General features: G+C 35.3%; 1 protein-coding gene across 2 annotated transcripts in view; it reads right to left on the reverse strand.

Annotated features, from left to right (window-relative positions):
• LOC115160191 (thymic stromal cotransporter homolog) overlaps window positions 1-15,664 on the reverse strand; it is a 33,399-nt gene extending 17,735 nt beyond the window's left edge. The window contains exons 1-3 of one of the 2 annotated variants that reach the window (XM_029710573.1): window positions 15,255-15,664; window positions 13,426-14,007; window positions 12,934-13,105 (exon numbers count right to left, since the gene is read on the reverse strand). In XM_029710573.1, coding sequence (XP_029566433.1) covers window positions 12,934-13,105; window positions 13,426-14,007; window positions 15,255-15,497 — 997 coding nt within the window. In that variant the 5' untranslated portion in view covers window positions 15,498-15,664. The remainder of the gene's footprint in view (window positions 1-12,933; window positions 13,106-13,425; window positions 14,008-15,254) is intronic. The other variant, XM_029710574.1, reaches the window with a different exon arrangement.
• Between the last annotated feature and the right edge of the window lie 7,747 nt (window positions 15,665-23,411).

Below are 23,411 nucleotides of genomic sequence, written 5' to 3' on the forward strand. Positions count from 1 at the left end.
CTATTATATTATATTCTATCAGCTGTCTATTATATTATATTATATTCTGTCAGCTGTCTATTATATTATATTCTGTCAGCTGTCTATTATATTATATTCTGTCAGCTGTCTATTATATTATATTATATTCTGTCAGCTGTCTATTATATTATATTATATTCTGTCAGCTGTCTATTATGTTATATTATATTCTATCAGCTGTCTATTATATTATATTATATTCTGTCAGCTGTCTATTATATTATATTCTGTCAGCTGTCTATTATATTATATTCTGTCAGCTGTCTATTATATTATATTATATTCTGTCAGCTGTCTATTATATTATATTCTGTCAGCTGTCTATTATGTTATATTATATTCTATCAGCTGTCTATTATATTATATTATATTCTGTCAGCTGTCTATTATATTATATTATATTCTGTCAGCTGTCTATTATATTATATTCTGTCAGCTGTCTATTATATTATATTATATTCTGTCAGCTGTCTATTATATTATATTATATTCTGTCAGCTGTCTATTATATTATATTATATTCTGTCAGCTGTCTATTATATTATATTCTGTCAGCTGTCTATTATATTACATTATATTCTGTCAGCTGTCTATTATATTATATTATATTCTGTCTGCTGTCTATTATATTATATTCTGTCAGCTGTCTATTATATTATATTCTGTCAGCTGTCTATTATATTATATTCTGTCAGCTGTCTATTATATTATATTATATTCTGTCAGCTGTCTATTATATTATATTATATTCTGTCAGCTGTCTATTATATTATATTATATTCTGTCAGCTATCTATTATATTATATTATATTCTGTCAGCTGTCTATTATATTATATTATATTCTTTCAGCTGTCTATTATATTATATTACATTCTGTCAGCTGTCTATTATATTATATTCTGTCAGCTGTCTATTATATTATATTCTATCAGCTGTATATTATATTATATTCTGTCAGCTGTCTATTATATTACATTCTATCAGCTGTCTATTATATTATATTCTGTCAGCTGTCTATTATATTAGATTATATTCTGTCAGCTGTCTATTATATTATATTATATTATATTCTGTCAGCTGTCTATTATATTATATTATATTATATTCTGTCAGCTGTCTATTATATTATATTCTGTCAGCTGTCTATTATATTATATTCTGTCAGCTGTCTATTATATTATATTCTATCAGCTGTCTATTATAATATATTCTGTCAGCTGTCTATTATATTATATTATATTCTGTCAGTTGTCTATTATATTATATTATATTCTGTCAGCTGTCTATTATATTATATTATATTCTGTCAGCTGTCTATTATATTATATTATATTCTGTCAGCTGTCTATTATATTATATTCTGTCAGCTGTCTACTATATTATATTATATTCTGTCAGCTGTCTACTATATTATATTATATTCTGTCAGCTGTCTATTATATTATATTATATTCTGTCAGCTGTCTATTATATTATATTATATTCTGTCAGCTGTCCTATTATATTATATTCTGTCAGCTGTCTATATGTTATATTATATTCTGTCAGCTTGTCTATATAGTATATTATAATTCTATCAGCTGTCTATTATATTATATTCTATCAGCTGTCCTATTATATTATATTATATTCTGTCAGCTGTCTATTATATTATATTTATTCTGTCAGCTGTCTATTATATTATATTATATTCTGTCAGCTATCTATGATATTATTTATTCTGTCAGCTGTCTATTATATTATATATATTCTGTCAGCTGTCTATTATATTATATTATATTCTGTCAGCTGTCTATTATATTATATTCTGTCAGCTGTCTATTATATTATATTATATTCTGTCAGCTGTCTATTATATTATATTATATTCTGTCAGCTATCTATGATATTATATTATATTCTGTCAGCTGTCTATTATATTATATTATATTCTGTCAGCTGTCTATTATATTATTATATTCTGTCAGCTGTCTATTATATTATAATATTCTGTCAGCTGTCTATTATATTATATTATATTCTATCAGCTGTCTATTATATTATATTATATTCTGTCAGCTGTCTATTATATATATTATATTCTGTCAGCTGTCTATTATATTATATTCTGTCAGCTGTCTATTATATTATATTCTATCAGCTGTCTATTATAATATATTCTGTCAGCTGTCTATTATATTATATTATATTCTGTCAGTTGTCCTATTATACTATATTATTCTGTCAGCTGTCTATTATATTATATTATATTCTGTCAGCTGTCTATTATATTATATTATATTCTGTCAGCTGTCTATTATATTATATTCTGTCAGCTGTCTACTATATTATATTATATTCTGTCAGCTGTCTACTATATTATATTATATTCTGTCAGCTGTCTATTATATTATATTATATTCTGTCAGCTGTCTATTATATTATATTATATTATATTCTGTCAGCTGTCTATTATATTATATTCTGTCAGCTGTCTATTATGTTATATTATATTCTGTCAGCTGTCTATTATATTATATTATATTCTATCAGCTGTCTATTATATTATATTCTATCAGCTGTCTATTATATTATATTATATTCTGTCAGCTGTCTATTATATTATATTATATTCTGTCAGCTGTCTATTATATTATATTATATTCTGTCAGCTATCTATGATATTATATTATATTCTGTCAGCTGTCTATTATATTATATTATATTCTGTCAGCTGTCTATTATATTATATTATATTCTGTCAGCTGTCTATATATTATATTATATTCTGTCAGCTGTCTATTATATTATATTATATTCTATCAGCTGTTCCTATTATATTATTATATTCTATCAGCTGTCTATTATATTATATTATATTCTATCAGCTGTCTATTATATTCTATTCTGTCAGCTGTCTATTAATTATATTCTGTCAGCTGTCTATTATATTATATTCTATAAGCTGTCTATTATATATTATATTCTGTCAGCTGTCTATTATTTATATTATATTATATTCTGTCAGCTGTCTATTATATTATATTCTGTCAGCTGTCTATTTATTATATTATATTCTGTCAGCTGTCTATTATATTATATTATTCTGTCAGCTGTCTATTATGTTATATTATATTCTATCAGCTGTCTATTATATTATATTATATTCTGTCAGCTGCTATTATATTTATTCTGTCAGCTGTCTATTATATTATATTCTGTCAGCTGTCTATTATATTATATTATATTCTGTCAGCTGTCTATTATATTATATTATTCTGTCAGCTGTCTATTATGTTATATTATATTCTATCATCTGTCTATTATATTTATTATTCTGTCAGCTGTCTATTATATTATATTATATTCTGTCAGCTGTCTATTATATTATATTCTGTCAGCTGTCTATTATATTATATTATATTCTGTCAGCTGTATATTATATTATATTCTGACAGCTGTCTATTATATTATATTCTGTCAGCTGTCTATTATATTATATTCTGTCAGCTGTCTATTATATTATATTATATTCTGTCAGCTGTCTATTATATTATATTATATTATATTCTGTCAGCTGTCTATTATATTATATTATATTCTGTCAGCTGTCTATTATATTATATTATATTCTGTCAGCTGTCTATTATATTATATTCTGTCAGCTGTCTATTATATTATATTATATTCTGTCAGCTGTCTATTATATTATATTATATCTGTCAGCTGTCTATTATATTATATTTCTGTCCAGCTGTCTATATATTACATTATATTCTGTCAGCTGTCTATTATATTATATTATATTCTGTCTGCTGTCTATTATATTATATTCTGTCAGCTGTCTATTATATTATATTCTGTCAGCTGTCTATTATATTATATTATATTCTGTCAGCTGTCTATTATATTATATTATATTCTGTCAGCTGTCTATTATATTATATTATATTATATTCTGTCAGCTATCTATTATATTATATTATATTCTGTCAGCTGTCTATTATATTATATTCTGTCAGCTGTCTATTATGTTATATTACATTCTGTCAGCTGTCTATTATATTATATTCTGTCAGCTGTCTATTATATTATATTCTATCAGCTGTATATTATATTATATTCTGTCAGCTGTCTATTATATTATATTCTATCAGCTGTCTATTATATTATATTCTGTCAGCTGTCTATTATATTAGATTATATTCTGTCAGCTGTCTATTATATTATATTATATTCTATCAGCTGTCTATTATATTATATTATATTCTGTCAGCTGTCTATTATATTATATTATATTCTGTCAGCTGTCTATTATATTATATTCTGTCAGCTGTCTATTATATTATATTATATTCTGTCAGCTGTCTATTATATTATATTATATTCTATCAGCTGTCTATTATATTATATTCTGTCAGCTGTCTATTATATTATATTATATTCTGTCAGCTGTCTATTATATTATATTATATTCTGTCAGCTGTCTATTATATTATATTCTGTCAGCTGTCTATTATATTATATTATATTCTGTCAGCTGTATATTATATTATATTCTGTCAGCTGTCTATTATATTATATTATATTCTGTCAGCTGTCTATTATATTATATTCTACCAGCTGTCTATTATATTATATTCTGTCAGCTGTCTATTATATTATATTCTGTCAGCTGTCTATTATATTATATTCTATCAGCTGTCTATTATATTATATTCTGTCAGCTGTCTATTATATTATATTCTGTCAGCTGTCTATTATATTATATTATATTCTGTCAGTTGTCTATTATATTATATTATATTCTGTCAGCTGTCTATTATATTATATTATATTCTGTCAGCTGTCTATTATATTATATTATATTCTGTCAGCTGTCTATTATATTATATTCTGTCAGCTGTCTACTATATTATATTATATTCTGTCAGCTGTCTACTATATTATATTATATTCTGTCAGCTGTCTATTATATTATATTATATTCTGTCAGCTGTCTATTATATTATATTATATTCTGTCAGCTGTCTATTATATTATATTCTGTCAGCTGTCTATTATGTTATATTATATTCTGTCAGCTGTCTATTATATTATATTATATTCTATCAGCTGTCTATTATATTATATTATATTCTATCAGCTGTCTATTATATTATATTATATTCTGTCAGCTGTCTATTATATTATATTATATTCTGTCAGCTGTCTATTATATTATATTATATTCTGTCAGCTATCTATGATATTATATTATATTCTGTCAGCTGTCTATTATATTATATTATTCTGTCAGCTGTCTATTATATTATATTATATTCTGTCAGCTGTCTATTATATATATTATATTCTGTAAGCTGTCTATTATATTATATTATATTATATTCTGTCAGCTGTCTATTATATTATATTATATTCTATCAGCTGTCTATTATATTATATTATATTCTATCAGCTGTCTATTATATTATATTCTGTCAGCTGTCTATTATATTATATTCTGTCAGCTGTCTATTATATTATATTCTATCAGCTGTCTATTATATTATATTATATTCTGTCAGCTGTCTATTATATTATATTATATTCTATCAGCTGTCTATTATATTATATTCTGTCAGCTGTCTATTATATTATATTCTGTCAGCTGTCTATTATATTATATTATATTCTATCAGCTGTCTATTATATTATATTATATTCTGTCAGCTGTCTATTATATTATATTATATTCTGTCAGCTGTCTATTATATTATATTATATTATGTCAGCTATCTATTATATTATATTATATTCTGTCAGCTGTCTATTATATTATATTATATTCTGTCAGCTGTCTATTATGTTATATTACATTCTGTCAGCTGTCTATTATATTATATTCTGTCAGCTGTCTATTATATTATATTCTATCAGCTGTATATTATATTATATTCTGTCAGCTGTCTATTATATTATCTATCAGCTGTCTATTATATTATATTCTGTCAGCTGTCCTATTATTTGATTATATCTGTCAGCTGTCTATTATATTATATTATATTCTGTCAGCTGTCTATTATATTATATTCTGTCAGCTGTCTATTATATATATTATATTCTGTCAGCTGTCTATTATATTAATTATATTCTGTCAGCTGTCTATTATATTATATATATTCTGTCAGCTGTCTATATTATTATATTCGTCAGCTGTCTATTATATTATATTATTTCTGTCAGCTGTCTATTATATTATATTATATTCTATCAGCTGTCTATTATATTATATTCTGTCACAGCTGTCTATTATATTATATTATATTCTGTCAGCTGTCTTTATTATATTATTTCTGTCACTTCTCATTATATTAATATTCCTGTCAGCTGTCTATTATATTATATTATATTCTGTCAGCTGTATATTATATTATATTCTGTCAGCTGTCTATTATATATATTATATTCTGTCAGCTGTCTATTAATTTATTCTGTCAGCTGTATATTATATTATATTCTGTCAGCTGTCTATTATATTATATTCTGTCAGCTGTCTATTATATTATATTCTATCAGCTGTCTATTATATTATATTCTGTCAGCTGTCTATTATATTATATTATATTCTGTCAGTTGTCTATTATATTATATTATATTCTGTCAGCTGTCTATTATATTATATTATATTCTGTCAGCTGTCTATTATATTATATTATATTCTGTCAGCTGTCTATTATATTAAGTTCTGGTCAGCTGTCTACTATATTATATTATATTCTGTCAGCTGTCTACTATATTATTTATATTCTGTCACTGTCTATTATATTATATTATATTCTGTCAGCTGTCCTAGTTATTATTATATTCTGGTCAGCTGTCTATTATTATTATATTCTGTCAGCTGTCTATTATTATATATATTCTGTCAGCTGTCTATTATGTTATATTATATTCTGTCAGCTGTCTATTATATTATATTATATTCTATCAGCTGTCTATTATATTATATTATATTCTAGTCAGCTGTCTATTATATTATATTATATTCTGTCAGCTGTCTATTATATTATATTATATTCTGTCAGCTGTCTAGTATATTATATTATATCTGTCAGCTATCTATGATATTATATTATATTCTGCAGCTGTCTATTATATTATATTATATTCTGTCAGCTGTCTATTATATTATATTATATTCCTGTCAGCTGTCCTATTATATTTATTATATTCTGTCAGCTGTCTATTATATTATATTATATTCTATCAGCTGTCTATTATATTATATTATATTCTATCAGCTGTCTATTATTATATATATTCTATCAGCTGTCTATTATATGATATATCTGTCAGCTGTCTATTATATTATATTCTGTCAGCTGTCCTATTATATTATATTCTATCAGCTGTCCTATTATATTATATTATATTCTGTCAGCTGTCTATTATATTATATTATATTCTATCAGCTGTCTATTATAGTATATTCTGTCAGCTGTCCCTATTATATTTATTCTGTCAGCTGTCTATTATATTATATTATATTCTATCAGCTGTCTATTATATTATATTATATGCTGTCAGCTTTCAATTATATTATATTCTGTCAGCTGTCTATTATATTATATTCTGTCAGCTGTCTATTATATTATATTATATTCTGTCAGCTGTATATTATATTATATTCTGTCAGCTGTCTATTATATTATATTCTGTCAGCTGTCTATTTTATTATATTCTGTCAGCTGTCTATAGATTATATTATATTCTGTCAGCTGTCGATTATATTATATTATATTCTGTCAGCTGTCTATTATATTATATTATATTATTCTGTCAGCTGTCTATTACATTATATTCTGTCAGCTGTCTATTATATTATATTATTTCTGACAGCTGTCTATATATTATATTATTCTGTCAGCTGTCTATATAGATTATTATATTCTGTCAGCGTGTCTATTATATTATATATTATATTCTGGCAGCTGTCTATTATATTATATTCTGTCAGCTGTCTATTATATTACATTATATTCTGTCAGCTGTCTATTATAGTATATTAATAGTATATTCTGTCTGCGGTCTATTATATTATATTCTGTCAGCGGTCTATTATTATTAATTATATTCTAGTTCTATTCTGTCAGCTGTCCTATTATTATATTATATTCTGTCAGCTGGCATTATATTATATTATATTATATTCTGTCAGCTGGTCTATTATATTATATTATATTCTGTCAGCTGTCTATTATATTATATTATATTCTGTCGCTGTCTATTATATATATTATAGTCTGTCAGCTGTCTATTATATTATATTATATTCTGTCAGCTGTCTATATATTATATTATATTCTGTCAGCTGTCATAGTATATTATATTAATTCTGTCAGCTGTCTATTAATTATATTATATTCTGTCAGCTGTCTATTATATTATCTTATATTCTGTCAGCTGTCTATATATTATTCTGTCAGCTGTCTATTATATATATTATATTCTGTCAGCTGTCTATTATATTATATTATATTCTGTCAGCTGTCTATTATATTCTATTCTATCAGCTGTCTATTATATTATATTATATTCTATCAGCTGTCTATTATATTATATTCTGTCAGCTGTCTATTATATTATATTCTGTCAGCTGTCTATTATATTATATTATATTCTGTCAGCTGTCTATTATATTATATTATATTCTATCAGCTGTCTATTATATTATATTATATTCTGTCAGCTGTCTATTATATTATATTCTGTCAGCTGTCTATTATATTATATTATATTCTGTCAGCTGTCTATTATATTATATTCTGTCAGCTGTCTATTATATTATATTATATTCTGTCAGCTGTCTATTATATTATGTTATATTCTATCAGCTGTCTATTATATTATATTATATTCTGTCAGCTGTCTATTATATTATATTATATTCTGTCAGCTGTCTATTATATTATATTATATTCTATCAGCTGTCTATTATATTATATTATATTCTGTCAGCTGTCTATTATATTATATTATATTCTGTCAGCTGTCTATTATATTATATTCTGTCAGCTGTCTATTATATTATATTATATTCTGTCAGCTGTCTATTATATTATATTATATTCTATCAGCTGTCTATTATATTATTATATTCTGTCAGCTGTCTATTATATTATATTATATCTGTCAGCTGTCTATTATATTATTATATTCTATCAGCTGTCTATTATATTATATTCTGTCAGCTGTCTATTATATTATATTATATTCTATCAGCTGTCTATTATATTATATTATATTCTGTCAGCTGTCTATTATATTATATTCTGTCAGCTGTCTATTATATTATATTCTGTCAGCTGTCTATTATATTATATTATATTCTGTCAGCTGTCTATTATATTATATTCTGTCAGCTGTCTATTATATTATATTCTGTCAGCTGTCTATTATATTATATTCTGTCTGCTGTGGAGTTTTGTAAGAAAGCAGTGAGTGAGTGTGTGAAGGGTGTAACCACAATTCTGTTGACTCAAGTCCCCAGGCGAGTTCCTCTTCTAGCCTCTCCACTAATAATACAGTCCACAATTTGAAGGGGCTGAGAGAGACTTTACAGTGTGAAGATAAGACTCGTTTTTAAATAAATAAGGTGACGCTTCCTTTTAAAACTATGCTTTCAGACATGCTGGGCAGTGTTTCACTTCCTCATCTCTGTCAAGGTTTACAGGTTACGCAAATCATTGATGTCTCGCTCCTTCTCGCTCTCTAGCTCTCTCTCTGTTTCTTTGTCTCTGTGTCTCTCTCCTCTCTCTCTGTGTCTCTCTCTCTGTGTGTCATTCTCTCTGTCTCTCTCTCTCTCTTACTCTCTGTGTCTTTCTCTCTGTGTCTCTCTCTCTCTCTCTCACACTCTCTGCGTCTGTCTCTCTGTGTCTCTCTCTCTGTCTCTCTCTCTCTCTGTCTGTCTCTCTCTCTCTGTCAATTCAATTCAATTCGCTTTATTGGCATGACGTAACAATGTACATATTGCCAAAGCTTATTTTGGATATTTACAATATAAAAATAAATAAAAATGAGAATCAAAATTGTCAATGGGACAACAGTAACAACAATAACCAAGGGTCAAAATAACCATACATTCAAAAATAACAATAATCATACAGTAGAGGACATGTGCAGGTTGATTGGTCTGTCAGACACTGTCCCTCAACTTATGGCAGGCAGCAATGTAGTGCGCTGCCAACCCACAGCTCTCTGCGTCCTCCCCCAACAGGATGGGTAGCCTACTCTCATCAGAGAGGTCTTTAAACCTTTAATAAGGGTTTCAAATTTGGGAAAATGACAATCTCTAATTGTTTTATATTTTTTACATTTTGTCAGGAAATGCAGCTCCGTCTCAGGTTCTGCTGTTGTGCAGTGGCTGCACAGCCTTTCCTCTACAGGGAGCCAGGTTTTCCTGTGTCTACTCTTCTCAATGGCAAGGCTGTGCTCACTGAGCCTGTATTTGTCAAGGTTTTTCTAAGATTTTGATCAGTAACTATGGTCAAATATTTAGCCACGGTGTACTGTCGATTTAGGGCCAGATAGCACTGCATTTTGCTTTGTGTTTGTGCTTGTGTTTCCCAATAAGCAATGTAGTTTTGTTTTGACTGTGTTGTAATTTGGTTTATTCTGATTGATTGAATGTTCTGGTCCTGAGGCTTCAGTGTGTTAGTAGAACAGGTTTGTGAACTCAGCCCCAGGACCAGCTGGATGAGGGGACTCTTTTCTTTGCTCAGCTCTTGGCATTGCAGGGCTTGGTAATGTTACTGTATTTTAGATGTTTCCAAAACTGAATTGCTCTTTTTTGTGTTTTTATTATTAGTGGATATTGGCCTAATTCTGCCCTGCATGCATTGTTTGTAGTTTTCCTCTGGACATGTAGGAGAATCTTACAGAACTCTGCATGCAGGGTTTCAATGGGGTGTTTGTCCCATTTGATGAAATCTTGTTTTGCAAGTGGACCCCACACCTCGCTGCCATAAAGTGCAATTGACATATTCAATTACTTATTCAATTACTTTTAGCCAAATTTTAATAGGTATTTCAATTTGAATTTGCTTTTTAATGGGGTAGAATGCCCTGCGTGCTTTCTGTCTCAGTTCATTCACTGGATCATTAAGGTGTCCAGTTGAGCTTATTTTTAAACCTCAGTAATTGTAGTGTGTACAGTACTCTATATATTTTGTACCAATTGAGAACTTTGGTCTAATTCCCTGAGATCTGGATCTTCTCTGGAAAATCATTATTTTAGTATTTTTGGGGTTTACTGCCAGGGCCCAGGTCTGGCAGTACTGCTCTAGCAGGTCCAGGCTCTGCTGTAGGCCATGTGCTGTGGGTAACAGCAGGCATAGGTCATCTGCGAAGAGTAGGCATTTAACTTCTGAATTGTGGAGACTAACACCAGGGGCTGAGGATTTCTCTAGAATAGTGGCCAATTCGTTGATGTAAATATTGAAGAGTGCAGGGCTCAGATTGCAACCCTGGCCCCGCCCCTGGTTAAAGAATTCTGTTCTTTTCTTGCCAATTTTAATGCTGCACGTATTGCCAGTATACATTGATTTAATTATGTCATATGTTTTACCCCCTACACCACTTTCAATAACTTTGTAGAACAGTCCTATATGCCAAATAGAATCAAATGCTTTTTGGAAGTCAATAAAGCAAGTGTATATTTTGGTATTATTTTGGTGGACATGTTCATCTATCAGGGTGTGTAGGGTGTAAATATGATCAGTTGTGCGATGTTATTGTATAAATCCAATTTGGCTTTTACTCAAGACATCGTGCTTATTAAGGAAGTTTAGAACTCTTACATTTATAATACTACAGAAGACCTTCCCCAGGTTACTGTTCACACAAATGCCTCTGTAATTGTTAGGGTCAAATTTGTCTCCGTTCTTAAAGATTGGGGTTATGAGTCCTTGATTCCAGATGTCAGGGAAATAACCTACACTCAGGATCAAATTAAACAGTTTTAATATAGCCAATTGAAATTTTGCACTAGTAAGTTTGAGCATCTCATTCAGGATGCCACCAGGTCCCTATGCTTTTTTTACATTTGAGGGCCTGAAGTTTCTTATAGAGCTCCTGGTCAGTAATTGGGGAGTCCAATGGATTTTGATTGTCCTTTATAGCTGTTTCTAATCCATTCAACTTCTCATGAATTTGGCGTTGTTCTGCGTTTGTGTCAATTTGAACGGTGTTGTAGAGTGTTTTAAAATGGGTTGTCCATATGTCACCATTTTGTATCGCTAATTCCTCTTGTTTTGATTTTATTTTATTTTTTCCAATTTTGCCAGAAGTTGTTTGTGTTTATGGACTCCTCAATTAGTTTCAGCTGCTTGCTGTTGTACTGTGCTGTCTCTGTCTCTCTCTCTCTGGGTCTGTGTCTCTCTGTCTCTCTGTGTCTCTGTCTCTCTCTGTGTCTCTCTCTCTGTGTCTCTCTCTCTGTGTCTCTCTCTCTCTGTCACTCTCTCTCTCTCTCTCTCTCTGTGTGTCTCTCAATTCAATACAAGGGGCTTTATTGGCATGGGAAACATATGTTAACATTGCCAAAGCAAGTGAGGTAGATAATATACAAAAGTGAAATAAAGAATAAAAATTAACAGTAAACGTTACACATACAGAAGTTTCAAAACTTTGTGTCTCTCTCTGTGTTTTTCTCTCGCTGTGTCTGTCTCTCTGTCTCTATCTCTCTCTCTCTCTCTGTCTCTCTGTGTGTGTCTCTCTGTCTCTGTCTCTCTCTCTCTCTCGCTCTCTCTCTGTCTGTCTCTCTCTCTCTCTGTGTGTGTGTTTAACCTGGTTTTAACTGTAATAAAGAGGAGCCTTGTCATTCACTGTGGACCCTGTGTGTTACATTGTAATATTGTCTGAAATCAAACCAGTCATGATGAACTTCCTCTTACCCAGATAGAACATGTACGTTGCCGTGACGAAGGCCATGAAGTAGATCCCGGCAGCGAAGGACACCATGCCGATGATGATGAGGGTGACGTCACTCACCCATCTGGACATTACCATGACACCCAGGAAGCTCGTCAGGAAGACCAGGAACCCGGCGGCGTTACCGTAGCCTACCTGTTGATGTGTTTAACCAGAGCCCGCTATAAATTAATAGTCTCACAACTCTGCAATAGAGGGCGCTGGTTTGGAAATGTGTTATAATGAATGTTTTCAAATGTTACTCTCTGGGACCAAATGCACTAGCCTGGGTCTAGATCTTTTGCTTCTATCTTTCCAACTCCTTGTTGTAAACATGTTTGGCATGACAGTGTCAGGAGTGGCATGATGACACAACAGACCAGTACTCAGGCTACAAATCCACACACACACACACACACACACACACACACACACACATATTTTAACCCCCAAAAATCTAATGCATTTCAACTCACCTGGGTGGCGTTCCAGTTTAGTGGCTCCTTCATCTCAAAGGTCATCAGTATCTCCATGCCTCCTCCCACCGCCACGTCATATAGAATCCCACCCGCAAAAAGAAGCAGAATGTTCAGAATATTCTTGGAATATGGCGTGTCGATACCATTGGTCTCGTTGCGCTCTTGTGCGCTTGGCGACACGGTTGGCATTAGAAAGATAAAAATTGTGTAGATGAGACACACAAAGTAGAGGAAGACACTCAGGCTCACTAACAGAGTCCCCTGTTTAAAATCTACACTGTACAACTGGAAGAGGTGCCCAGACACCAAACTACCTATAAGTCCAGCTATGCCATAGACCAGCTCCATCTGCATCATGTGGAGAGAGCGGTCCTCCTTGGAGGAGGTGAGCGACACCAGGGCCATGACCCCGGCCCAGTAGGAGCAAAACCCGCCGCTGAGTCCGTGGACCACCACCCCGCCGAACATAGCCTGTACCGGGAGCTCCATCACTATGACCAGGAGTAAGACCACTCTGGAGACCAGGTAACCCACCAGAGGGATAACGATGGGGATCTTCCGGTACCCCAGGTCCCCTACCTTTTCAATGAATGAACAAATTAATGAATTAACAAATTAATAAATGAAAGCATTTCATCAGACCTAAATAAAATACTTATAGTTGCTTCAGCAATTTGTGTAGGTTACAACAATAGGGTATAGTAAAGACTGTCAAGGATTTCAAAACACAAAGTCTACACAGCAAATTTGTGGCTGTTAAAATCTCGGTGTTGAGGCAAAAAGTGTTATTTCTGAGTGTTGATTCTAGTGGATTTAACACCAGTGGTATATCTGAGTGTTGATTCTAGTGGATTTAACACCAGTGGTATATCTGAGTGTTGATTCTAGTGGGATTTAACACCAGTGGGATTGAAATTTAAACCCCCTGCAGTGAATACATTAAGTTTTGTTGTTGTTACTCGACTGCGTTGAGTTCATTTCCGTTAATTCTTTGGGTGAAAAAAATATGGGAGGGGTCTCATCATTATCATCATACTTTGTTTCAGGTTTCTTTATAGAATCGTTATTTTAATTTTAATCTATGTTTCTGCACATTGATTGATTAATTGATATTACACTACAAAAAGATAAGTAACATAAACGTTTCTAAATTAAAACAATCTGTAAGTGGTTGGACTTACTTCGCCCGTTATTGAGACAGTTGTTCCAGTTTAGATGGTTTATGCGGTCTCATTTATCAATCTTCCCTACCTTGGCAGTCATTCTAACTGCAGCCGCACGTATTTAAAAGATCCAATTGTTGGCTATCTTAACTCTGGCTGGATTCCAATAGGAAATATATAACACTTTGCAAGCCATCATAATGTGACTTGCTGATGCGGCCTGCAAACCAGGAGTTTCAGACCCCTGTGATAGTGCAAAACTAGGCTGTCGATGTATTGAGCGAATAGAGTAGAATTTTAGCAACCAGGAAATGAGCAATTTTCACTAGATAACACAGCCACAGAGTCAGAAGGGCTTTCCCAGTTTGACAAAAGATGCTGCCCTGGCCGGAGAAATCAATAGGCGAATATCACCGCCAATCACAATACTGTCGGGGTAAGTAATACTGTCAAACACTATCATTTCACTTTAAACCCCTAGATATATTATGGACATTTTCTGAAATTACAATGGAGATAAAAATGAAGAAAGAAAATCCCACCTTTTAAATCGGAATTTGCTTGTTAGTTTAACACAATTTCGATTCACATTTTATTTCCACATTTAACATTGTGTGTGTGTGTTAAAATTCCAATCGAAAATATTGCTGTGCACTGACTTACCCTGGCTAAGATAATGGCTGGTAGGATCGGAACGAACTTGGACAGCATATTATATATCATGTAAAAGTTGGACATAGCTTTCTGCCGGCTGTCCTCGTTGGGGATTGGATTCAGCGCATCAGTCGCAATGGCGCATTGCTCTTTTACTACCATCTGCAAGCCGGTGTCGAAAAACGCGCTTGCTATTTGAGCACATAGGACCACTGGCTCGATGCGTTTACGCAGTGTCCCCAATGGCAACATGATTAGTCCCGATAAAACAACAACAACCACCAGACTCGGTGTAATTCTCTGACGCCGGCGCCAAACTTCACCAAGGAGTCACCGGAGTTGAAATGTGCTCATCACGACCCTACCCATTCACCTCCTACAGTAGTTCCGTGTTTCAAACAGATGGAGTAGGAGCTACGTACATGATGACAAAAAACACTGGATGGGACTGGGACGACTGTTTAGGGTAGAAAAGAGAAACAATCTTGCAAGGCTTAAAAATCAGTAACCGCTTGGAATCAAATATGAATTAGTATACAAGACAAAACAACTAAATTAGGTGCATTTAATACAACGCAGTGCGATAATATGAAAATCTTTTTGGAATACAATCTAACATTTTGTCAAAAGAAGGAAAATCATAGTATACACAATTTGGTTTTTGTCAGTATATAAAAAACAAAAACAAAGAAACGGTTTCACAATACAGTATGTATAAAACAAATAAAAAATAAAAAAAGTAATTTGACTAGTTTGCTCAGAGACAATATTTATTCTGCACGAGTAACATTTCCACGTTAATTAATACAATCTCTTTGGTTCAATGGTTTAGTCTTTACTTTTCTTTATGTCGATGTCAGTACACCAATGTAGGTCTGTATTCAATCTGTATCGCTGAAGAGTTACAGATTGCGCACAAGAAATGTAAAGGTAATTTTCGTTTGAGCCGATATGCAGCGTTTATCGTGAACGCAGCCTCTGCCACCGTGGGAACATTGCCTTTATAGAGCTGATATAGGCTATGTTTTATCCAGTGGCGATTTTAGCATGTAAATCTTGGTGGGGCAAGCTCCCCCATTTTTTTTTTAGATGCTTGCCATCAAAGCCACTACACAACACTGAACAATACATTAGTTGCTCTATAACGGTCGGTGGCGGTTCTGGCCTGTATTGCTCCCTGGGAGAACAAATCAGCCCCCCCCCCACCAAAGCACCACACTGTAGTTTATATTCAGACATTAGGAACATCACAAATAAATAATCATAACATTTAAAACTATATAAATATATATATACAAAAATAAGACTCATAAATATCAAAAATAAGTAACAAATTGTAGTATATAAATACAAAATAAAAAAAAGAATTGAATTATTACACTATTACACTATTACTAACAAAAAACACACAAATAAAACTAAATTGCACAAATTCTATATCACACAAATAGAATAACACACTTATAAAGAAGAGAACCTGATTATTACACTATTGGTCTTCAAACAAGAAACACACAAACTAAATTACACATCTAATTGCATTAGTACTGTACAAAGTTAAGAGGTGCACTATTTGATAGATTCCCCCACTCTCCTTACCTCGGGCTTCCAGTGGGTAGACCTGAGGTCAACCTACCCCTGCCCCCCTCCCCATCTCGTTCTTCTGAGTGGGAGACCTTCCCTGGCAGTAGCCTGTCTAGCTCACAAACTAGAATCAGGGTGCCCACTCCGACAAGGTTAATTGACCCACAATGATATCATTGACGTGACGTGCAAATAAAGCGATAGAAAACCGATCGTGCAAATGTCACCATTCTAATGTATTTATTTTATTATTATTATTATTATTTTGTGCAGGTGCTCCATGCCGGCCCCGGCAAAATGTCAACCAGGGCGACTGCCCATGTCTCCTATACCTAAATCCACCACTGATAACGCTGACAAATGGTGCCCACAAACAGTTAGGGCATAAAGCTATCCCAACAGCAGAGTCCCAACACCTTACCACTGTTACACCTGGCTTTCAGCGGAGTCTTGTCTGGCAGCAAAACAGTTCATTCAGCCTCATAGCTGATATGGCTGACTTGTTTATTAAACAAATGTGGTTTCTACTGATAGTTGAGATGTACGAACTAATGGCATAAGGGGTCATGGCATCCCGACAGCGTATGGAGACCTTCCATAAGGCTCTGTATTAGCTCCTCGTGTTCTTCAATGGTGACTCCCTGCAGGTAGACGGCGTTGCGGAGCCGGTCCAAGTCTGCTGGGTCTGTCATGGCCAGTTCGTACCATGACGACACAGAGCGAGACCCAGATTCAGACACAGGAGGCAGATGGTTCGAGTCTCTGATATTTATTAAAATACAAGGGGTAGGAAAATAGGCAGGTTGAGTAGAGGCAGAAGTTTCTTAACCGGGTCAGAATCCGAAAGTGACAGGGGGGCAGGCAGAACAGGTCGGATCCGGGAGGGCTAGAAACAGAGAGTAGGAATAACAGGGGCACGGAAAAACACTCTGGTAGGTTTGACAAGACGAACTGGCAACAGACAAACAGAGAACACAGGTATAAATACACTGGGGATAATGGGGAAGATGGGCGACACCTGGAGGGGGGTGGAGACAAGCATAAAGACAGGTGAAACAGATCAGGGTGGGACAATATTTGAGATTCTTCAAAGTTGCTACCCTTTGCCTTGATGATAGCTTTGCACACTCTTGGCATTCTCTCAAATAAATAAAGATCTGATGCTAAAACAGGAAGTGGTCATACCCAATACCTTCTGCTAACTGATTCATTGGCAGGAGCACACTTTTTGTTAGGTTTAACCTATAACCAGAGAATGTCCCAAAACCTTGTAGCATGTCTAAGAGATAGGGAATAGACTCCCCAGGGTTAGAGAGAGGGTAGAGACTCCATAGGGTTAGAGAGAGGGTAGAGACTCCACAGGGTTAGAGAGAGGGTAGAGACTCCACAGGGTTAGAGAGAGGGTAGAGACTCCACAGGGTTAGAGAGAGGGTAGAGACTCCACAGGGTTAAAGAGGGTAGAGACTCCACAGGGTTAGAGAGGGTAGAGACTCCACAGGGTTAGAGAGAGGGTAGAGACTCCACAGGGTTAGAGAGAGGGTAGAGACTCCCCAGGGTTAGAGAGAGGGTATAGACTCCACAGGGTTAGAGAAAGGGTATAGACTCCACAGGAATAGAGAGAGGGAATAGACTCCATAGGGTTAGAGAGAGGGTAGAGACTCCACAGGGTTAGAGAGAGGGTAGAGACTCCACAGGGTTAGAGAGAGGGTAGAGACTCCTGTTACGTGTTACGTTTTTCTTGTTCCCCATTTTCCCCTGTTAGTGTGTTTGTGTCCTGGGCATTACAGGTGTACCGAGTTGCGGCTAACGATGGTGGGCGTGGCTGTAGCTGATTACAGAGAGGATATCTGTTTGCCGTGTGAGAAGAGAAGAAGAGAGGGGGAGAGAGAGGTCACTTGTTTTTTGTTTGATTATTGGTGTTAATTTCTTTGTTTGTGTTTCAGCCTGTCCCCTGAGGCGCTCCACCCTACCTAGGTCCTGGAGAAGGGAAAAGGTAGATCTGCCCATGGGTGTACATTCTCACGTAGATAACCCATTGTTTTATACACTAGGTTAGCCGGTCGGGTGTCACCCTTGTATTTTTCTTGGAACCAGGTAGGACAGTGGGTTAGGGTTTAGAATGTGTTAGGAAGGATTAGGTGTGTAGAAGAGGGACCTTTTGTTTATTTTCATTACTTGGACTCCGATCCCAAACATTCCCTTCTCTTACCTTCCCTTGTTGTTGTTGTGTCTTACTGATTATTTATGGGTGTTTATATATTGTTTATTTAACTAATTCACTAAACATCCCCTGAGGGTTAAAATTGAGTTCTGGTTGTGGTCTGATTTATTTATCGCCCATTGCACCCCACATTTCTTCCCATTTCATCCGTGTTACCTGGTGTGTTTAGGCCCAGGCGTTTACGTCTCCTCCTCAGACGAGCTACACCCGAGGGGAGAACGTAAGATGGGGGCTCATCCGGGATATTTATTAATCCAGCTTGTGCCCGCACACTAGGGTAGTAAAGGTGGATTGGGTGGTTGTTGTGTTTGGTGTAGTGTTTAGTGCTGTGTAGTAGTTAGGTGGTGGATTTAGAATATGGCCAACTTTAACCTGAAGTTTTCTGGATAACCCAACGTGGGAGGGTTTTGAGAATTGTAGGAGAGTGGATTTAGAGACTTTGGCAGACCATTTCGATATCTCTGTGCCAAGGGGTTTTGTTAAGGCGCAAGGGGTTGGTGTTAGCGGCGCTGATTGAAAAGCAGGTGTTGGTTTTGCCTCGGCCTACGGTTGGAGAGGTGGTGGATGCTCTGGGTACCCCGTCTAGGCCCGACGATGAGGTCGAGTATAAGGCCCCGGCCACCTTGCCTCGATTTGACCCTCTTTCTCCTATGCCTACAGCTATACATTTGCAGATGGATGCAGAAGAGCGAGCACAAATCCGAAAGGATGAGCTACATCTCAAGTTGGAGATGCGCCGACTGGAGTTGGAAGCAGAAAAGGACCTTAAGATAAGGCAGATGGACTTCGAAATGCGCAAATTGGAATTAGAGGCGGAGATGGCGAGGGTTGGCCGCTGTCCCTGCCGTTTCCAATAGTGTGTTTTCCACCCCAGGATCTGCCTCTACCTTTGACATTAGCCGGCATATTGCTTTAGTTCCACAATTCCGTGAGTCTGAGGTTGACTCTTGCTTTTGTGCAGTTGAACGCATAGCAGTGGCTTTGAATTGGCCTAGGGACGTGTGGCCGCTTTTACTCCAATGTAAATTGTCCGGTAAAGCGCAGGAGGTATTGGGTACTCTCTCTCGCTGATAGTCTTAATTACGACATAGTTAAGGCTACTGTGCTCTGTGGGTATGAGCTTGTGCCGGAGGCTTATAGACAAAAGTTTAGAAAGCACTCCAAATCCTCTATAAAAACTTTTGTTGAATTCGCTAGAGAGAAGGAGTCTCTCTTTGACATATGGTGCTCAGCGAGTAAAATCAAAGACTTTGAAGGTCTTCATGAATTAATGTTATTGGAAGAATTTAAAAACAGCCTCCCAGAGCGGTTGGTTGTATACATTAATGAACAGAAAGTGTTAAAGTTATCTGACGCCGCGGTGCTTGCAGATGAATTTGTGTTAACACATAAAACGGTGTTTCCCCCACACCGTAGTGAGACTAGACCGGTTGTATCCTCTTCTGTCTACAATTCACACCGTTACTGTCACGTTGTCGTCGGTGAAGGAGGACCAAAACGCAGCAGGCATGTGCAGGCTCATCTTGACTTTTATTAACTATCAAAATGAACACCCAAAATAACAAACAGAATTACGATCGACAAAAAACAGTCTGGTAAGGCACAAGGCTAAACACAGAACAATCTCCCACAAAATACAAAACAAACACACCCAACTAATATAGGACTTCCAATCAAAGGCAACACCAAACAGCTGCCTTCAATTGGAAGTCCAACCCCAATTAACTCAACATAGAACCACACACACTAGACTAAACAGAAATACATGAAAACCAAACAGTGGCCAAAAACCCCAGAATACTTATTCAAACACCCTTTTAACAAACACACCACCCTGAACCACATAAAACAAATACCCTCTGCCACGTCCTGACCAAACTACAATACTAATTAACCCTTATACTGGCCAGGACGTGACAGTTACTCAGGAAGTACACGGCTGAATCAAAAAGAGGAACGCGCATGTTTTTACTGTCATAAAGTAGGACACGTAATTTCGGAATGTATGTCTCTAAAACACAAGTCACCAGCTTCAACCCCTAAACTCCATAAAAGTGTGGGTTTGATTAAAGTAACCAATAAGAGCTCTGTAAAGGAGAGTCCTGAAGTTGTACTAAGTCGTCCTGATCACACGTACGACCCATTCTTATTTAAAGGCTTTGTTTCCCTGACAGGTGATTCTGGAGACCAAAAGCCAGTTTTGATATTGAGAGATACGGGTGCGGCTCAGTCTGTAATTCTCTCGAGTGTTCTGCCTTGGTCAGAAGAGTCTTATTGTGGCTCTAGTGTATTATTGAGGGGGATCGAAATGGGTTGTGTGCCTGTTCCGTTACATACTGTCCATTTGACTTCTGATCTAGTGAGTGGATATTTCAGAATCGGTGTACAGTCCGAGCTTCCCGTAAATGGGGGGTTGACCTAATTATGGGTAACGATCTAGCAGGAGGCAAAGTTGTGCCTGTGTTAGAAGTGCTAGACAAGCCTGATGCTCAGTCAAGTGCTGATGTTTTGGGAACTACGTTTCCCGAAGCATTTCCAGCGTGTGCCATTACGCGTGCGCAGTCACGTCGCTTAGGTACCATGGTAGACTTAGCTGACTCTGTGCTTGCACCTATGTTGAATGGGGAAGATATTCAGTGTTCTACTCCTGTGTTCCCAGTGAGTTCTGATCATGATGATGGAAATAAAGACAAGACAATGGCTTCCTCGGTGGACTGTTTAAGGTTGTCAGTTACTCGGGAGGAGCTAATAGCTGCCCAGATAGAGGATGTGGGCTTGGCCAAATGTTTTTCCTCCATGTTACCTTTGAGGGAGAAAAACAGGAAAGGGGTGATGTATTTCCTTGAGAAGGGGCTTCTGATGAGAAAATGGACTCCCCGTGCTGACCTAGAAAATGATTGGAGTTCTGTTTGCCAGATTGTAGTTCCTGCCCCGTTTCAGACGAAGGTGTTGTCCCTAGCTCATGATATTCCCTGGTCTGGTCATCTAGGGGTGACTAAAACCTACGACCGAATCCTCCGTCATTTCTTCTGGCCGGGAATGAAACGGGATGTGGCTCGCTATTGCCGTACATGTAGTACTTGCCAAGTGGTGGGGAAACCTAACCAGGTTATTTCCCCGGCTCCTCTCTGCCCTATTCCGGTTATGGGAGAGCCGTTTGAGAAGGTAATCATCGATTGTGTTGGTCCCTTACCCAGGACTAAGTCGGGTAATCAATTCTTGTTAACAATAATGTGCACTGCTACAAGGTACCCAGAGGCGATTCCTATGCGTAAAATCACAAGTAAGGCAATTGTGAAGGCGCTGATTAAGTATTTCTCTACCTTTGGATTTCCAAAAATTGTACAGACGGATCAAGGCACAAATTTTACATCCAAATTGTTTGGAAGTGTGTTGAAGTCCTTGTCAGTGTCCCATCAGATGTCTAGCGCTTACCACCCGGAGAGTCAGGGCACGCTGGAACGTTAGCATCAGACGCTAAAAGCTATGTTGCGTAAATACTGTATGGACACAGGAAAAGATTGGGATGAGGGGGTGCCCTACGTGCTGTTTGCTATTCGGGAGACCGTACAAGAGTCTCTTGGGTTTAGCCCAGCTGAGCTAATCTTTGGTCATACCGTGAGAGGGCCTCTCAAGGTACTGAAAGAACAACTTATGGCTGATGATTCAGTTGGGTCCTCTACTAATGTACTAGACTATGTTAGTCAAGTCAGGGAGAGGTTGCATGACGCCTGTGCTGTAGCCAGAGAAAATCTGTCTTCCACACAAAAGAAAATGAAACGTAATTTTGATGTTAAATCTGTGTGTTGTTCTTTTCAACCAGGTGACCAAGTCTTGGTGTTGTTGCCGGTACCCGGCTCGTGTCTCTCTTCCAGTTTCTCTGGCCCATATGTAGTGGACCGAAAACTCAGTGATACTGATTATGTTATCAAAACGCCAGACCGTAGACGACCATTTCGGGTATGTCACATTAACATGATTAAAGCCTATCTTGTTAGAGGTGGTATCGAGTCTCCCATTACCAGTGAAAAACCTGTTGTATCCTCTGTTGCTTCTGTGAGCCTGGTTATTCACCCAGGAGTCAGCATAAATGATGAGGACGGTTTGGTGATGCGGAATACTCCTGAGCAGTGTGCTCGTTTGTGTAATTCTGAGATCGTGGCGTCTCTCCCAACCCATTTGTTGCATTTGAATGATCAGCAGAGGGCTGATATTGAGTTACTAATCACTGATTTTCCAAGTCTCTTTCAGGATGTTCCCAGTCGTACCAATGTGTTGAAACATGATATAAATGTAGGTGATGCTGCTCCAATCAAACAGCACCCTTATCGTGTGAATTCAATCAAGAGAGGAGTGATGAA

The sequence above is a fragment of the Salmo trutta genome, chromosome 23, assembly GCF_901001165.1.
Source record: "Salmo trutta chromosome 23, fSalTru1.1, whole genome shotgun sequence".
NCBI lineage: Eukaryota > Metazoa > Chordata > Actinopteri > Salmoniformes > Salmonidae > Salmo > Salmo trutta.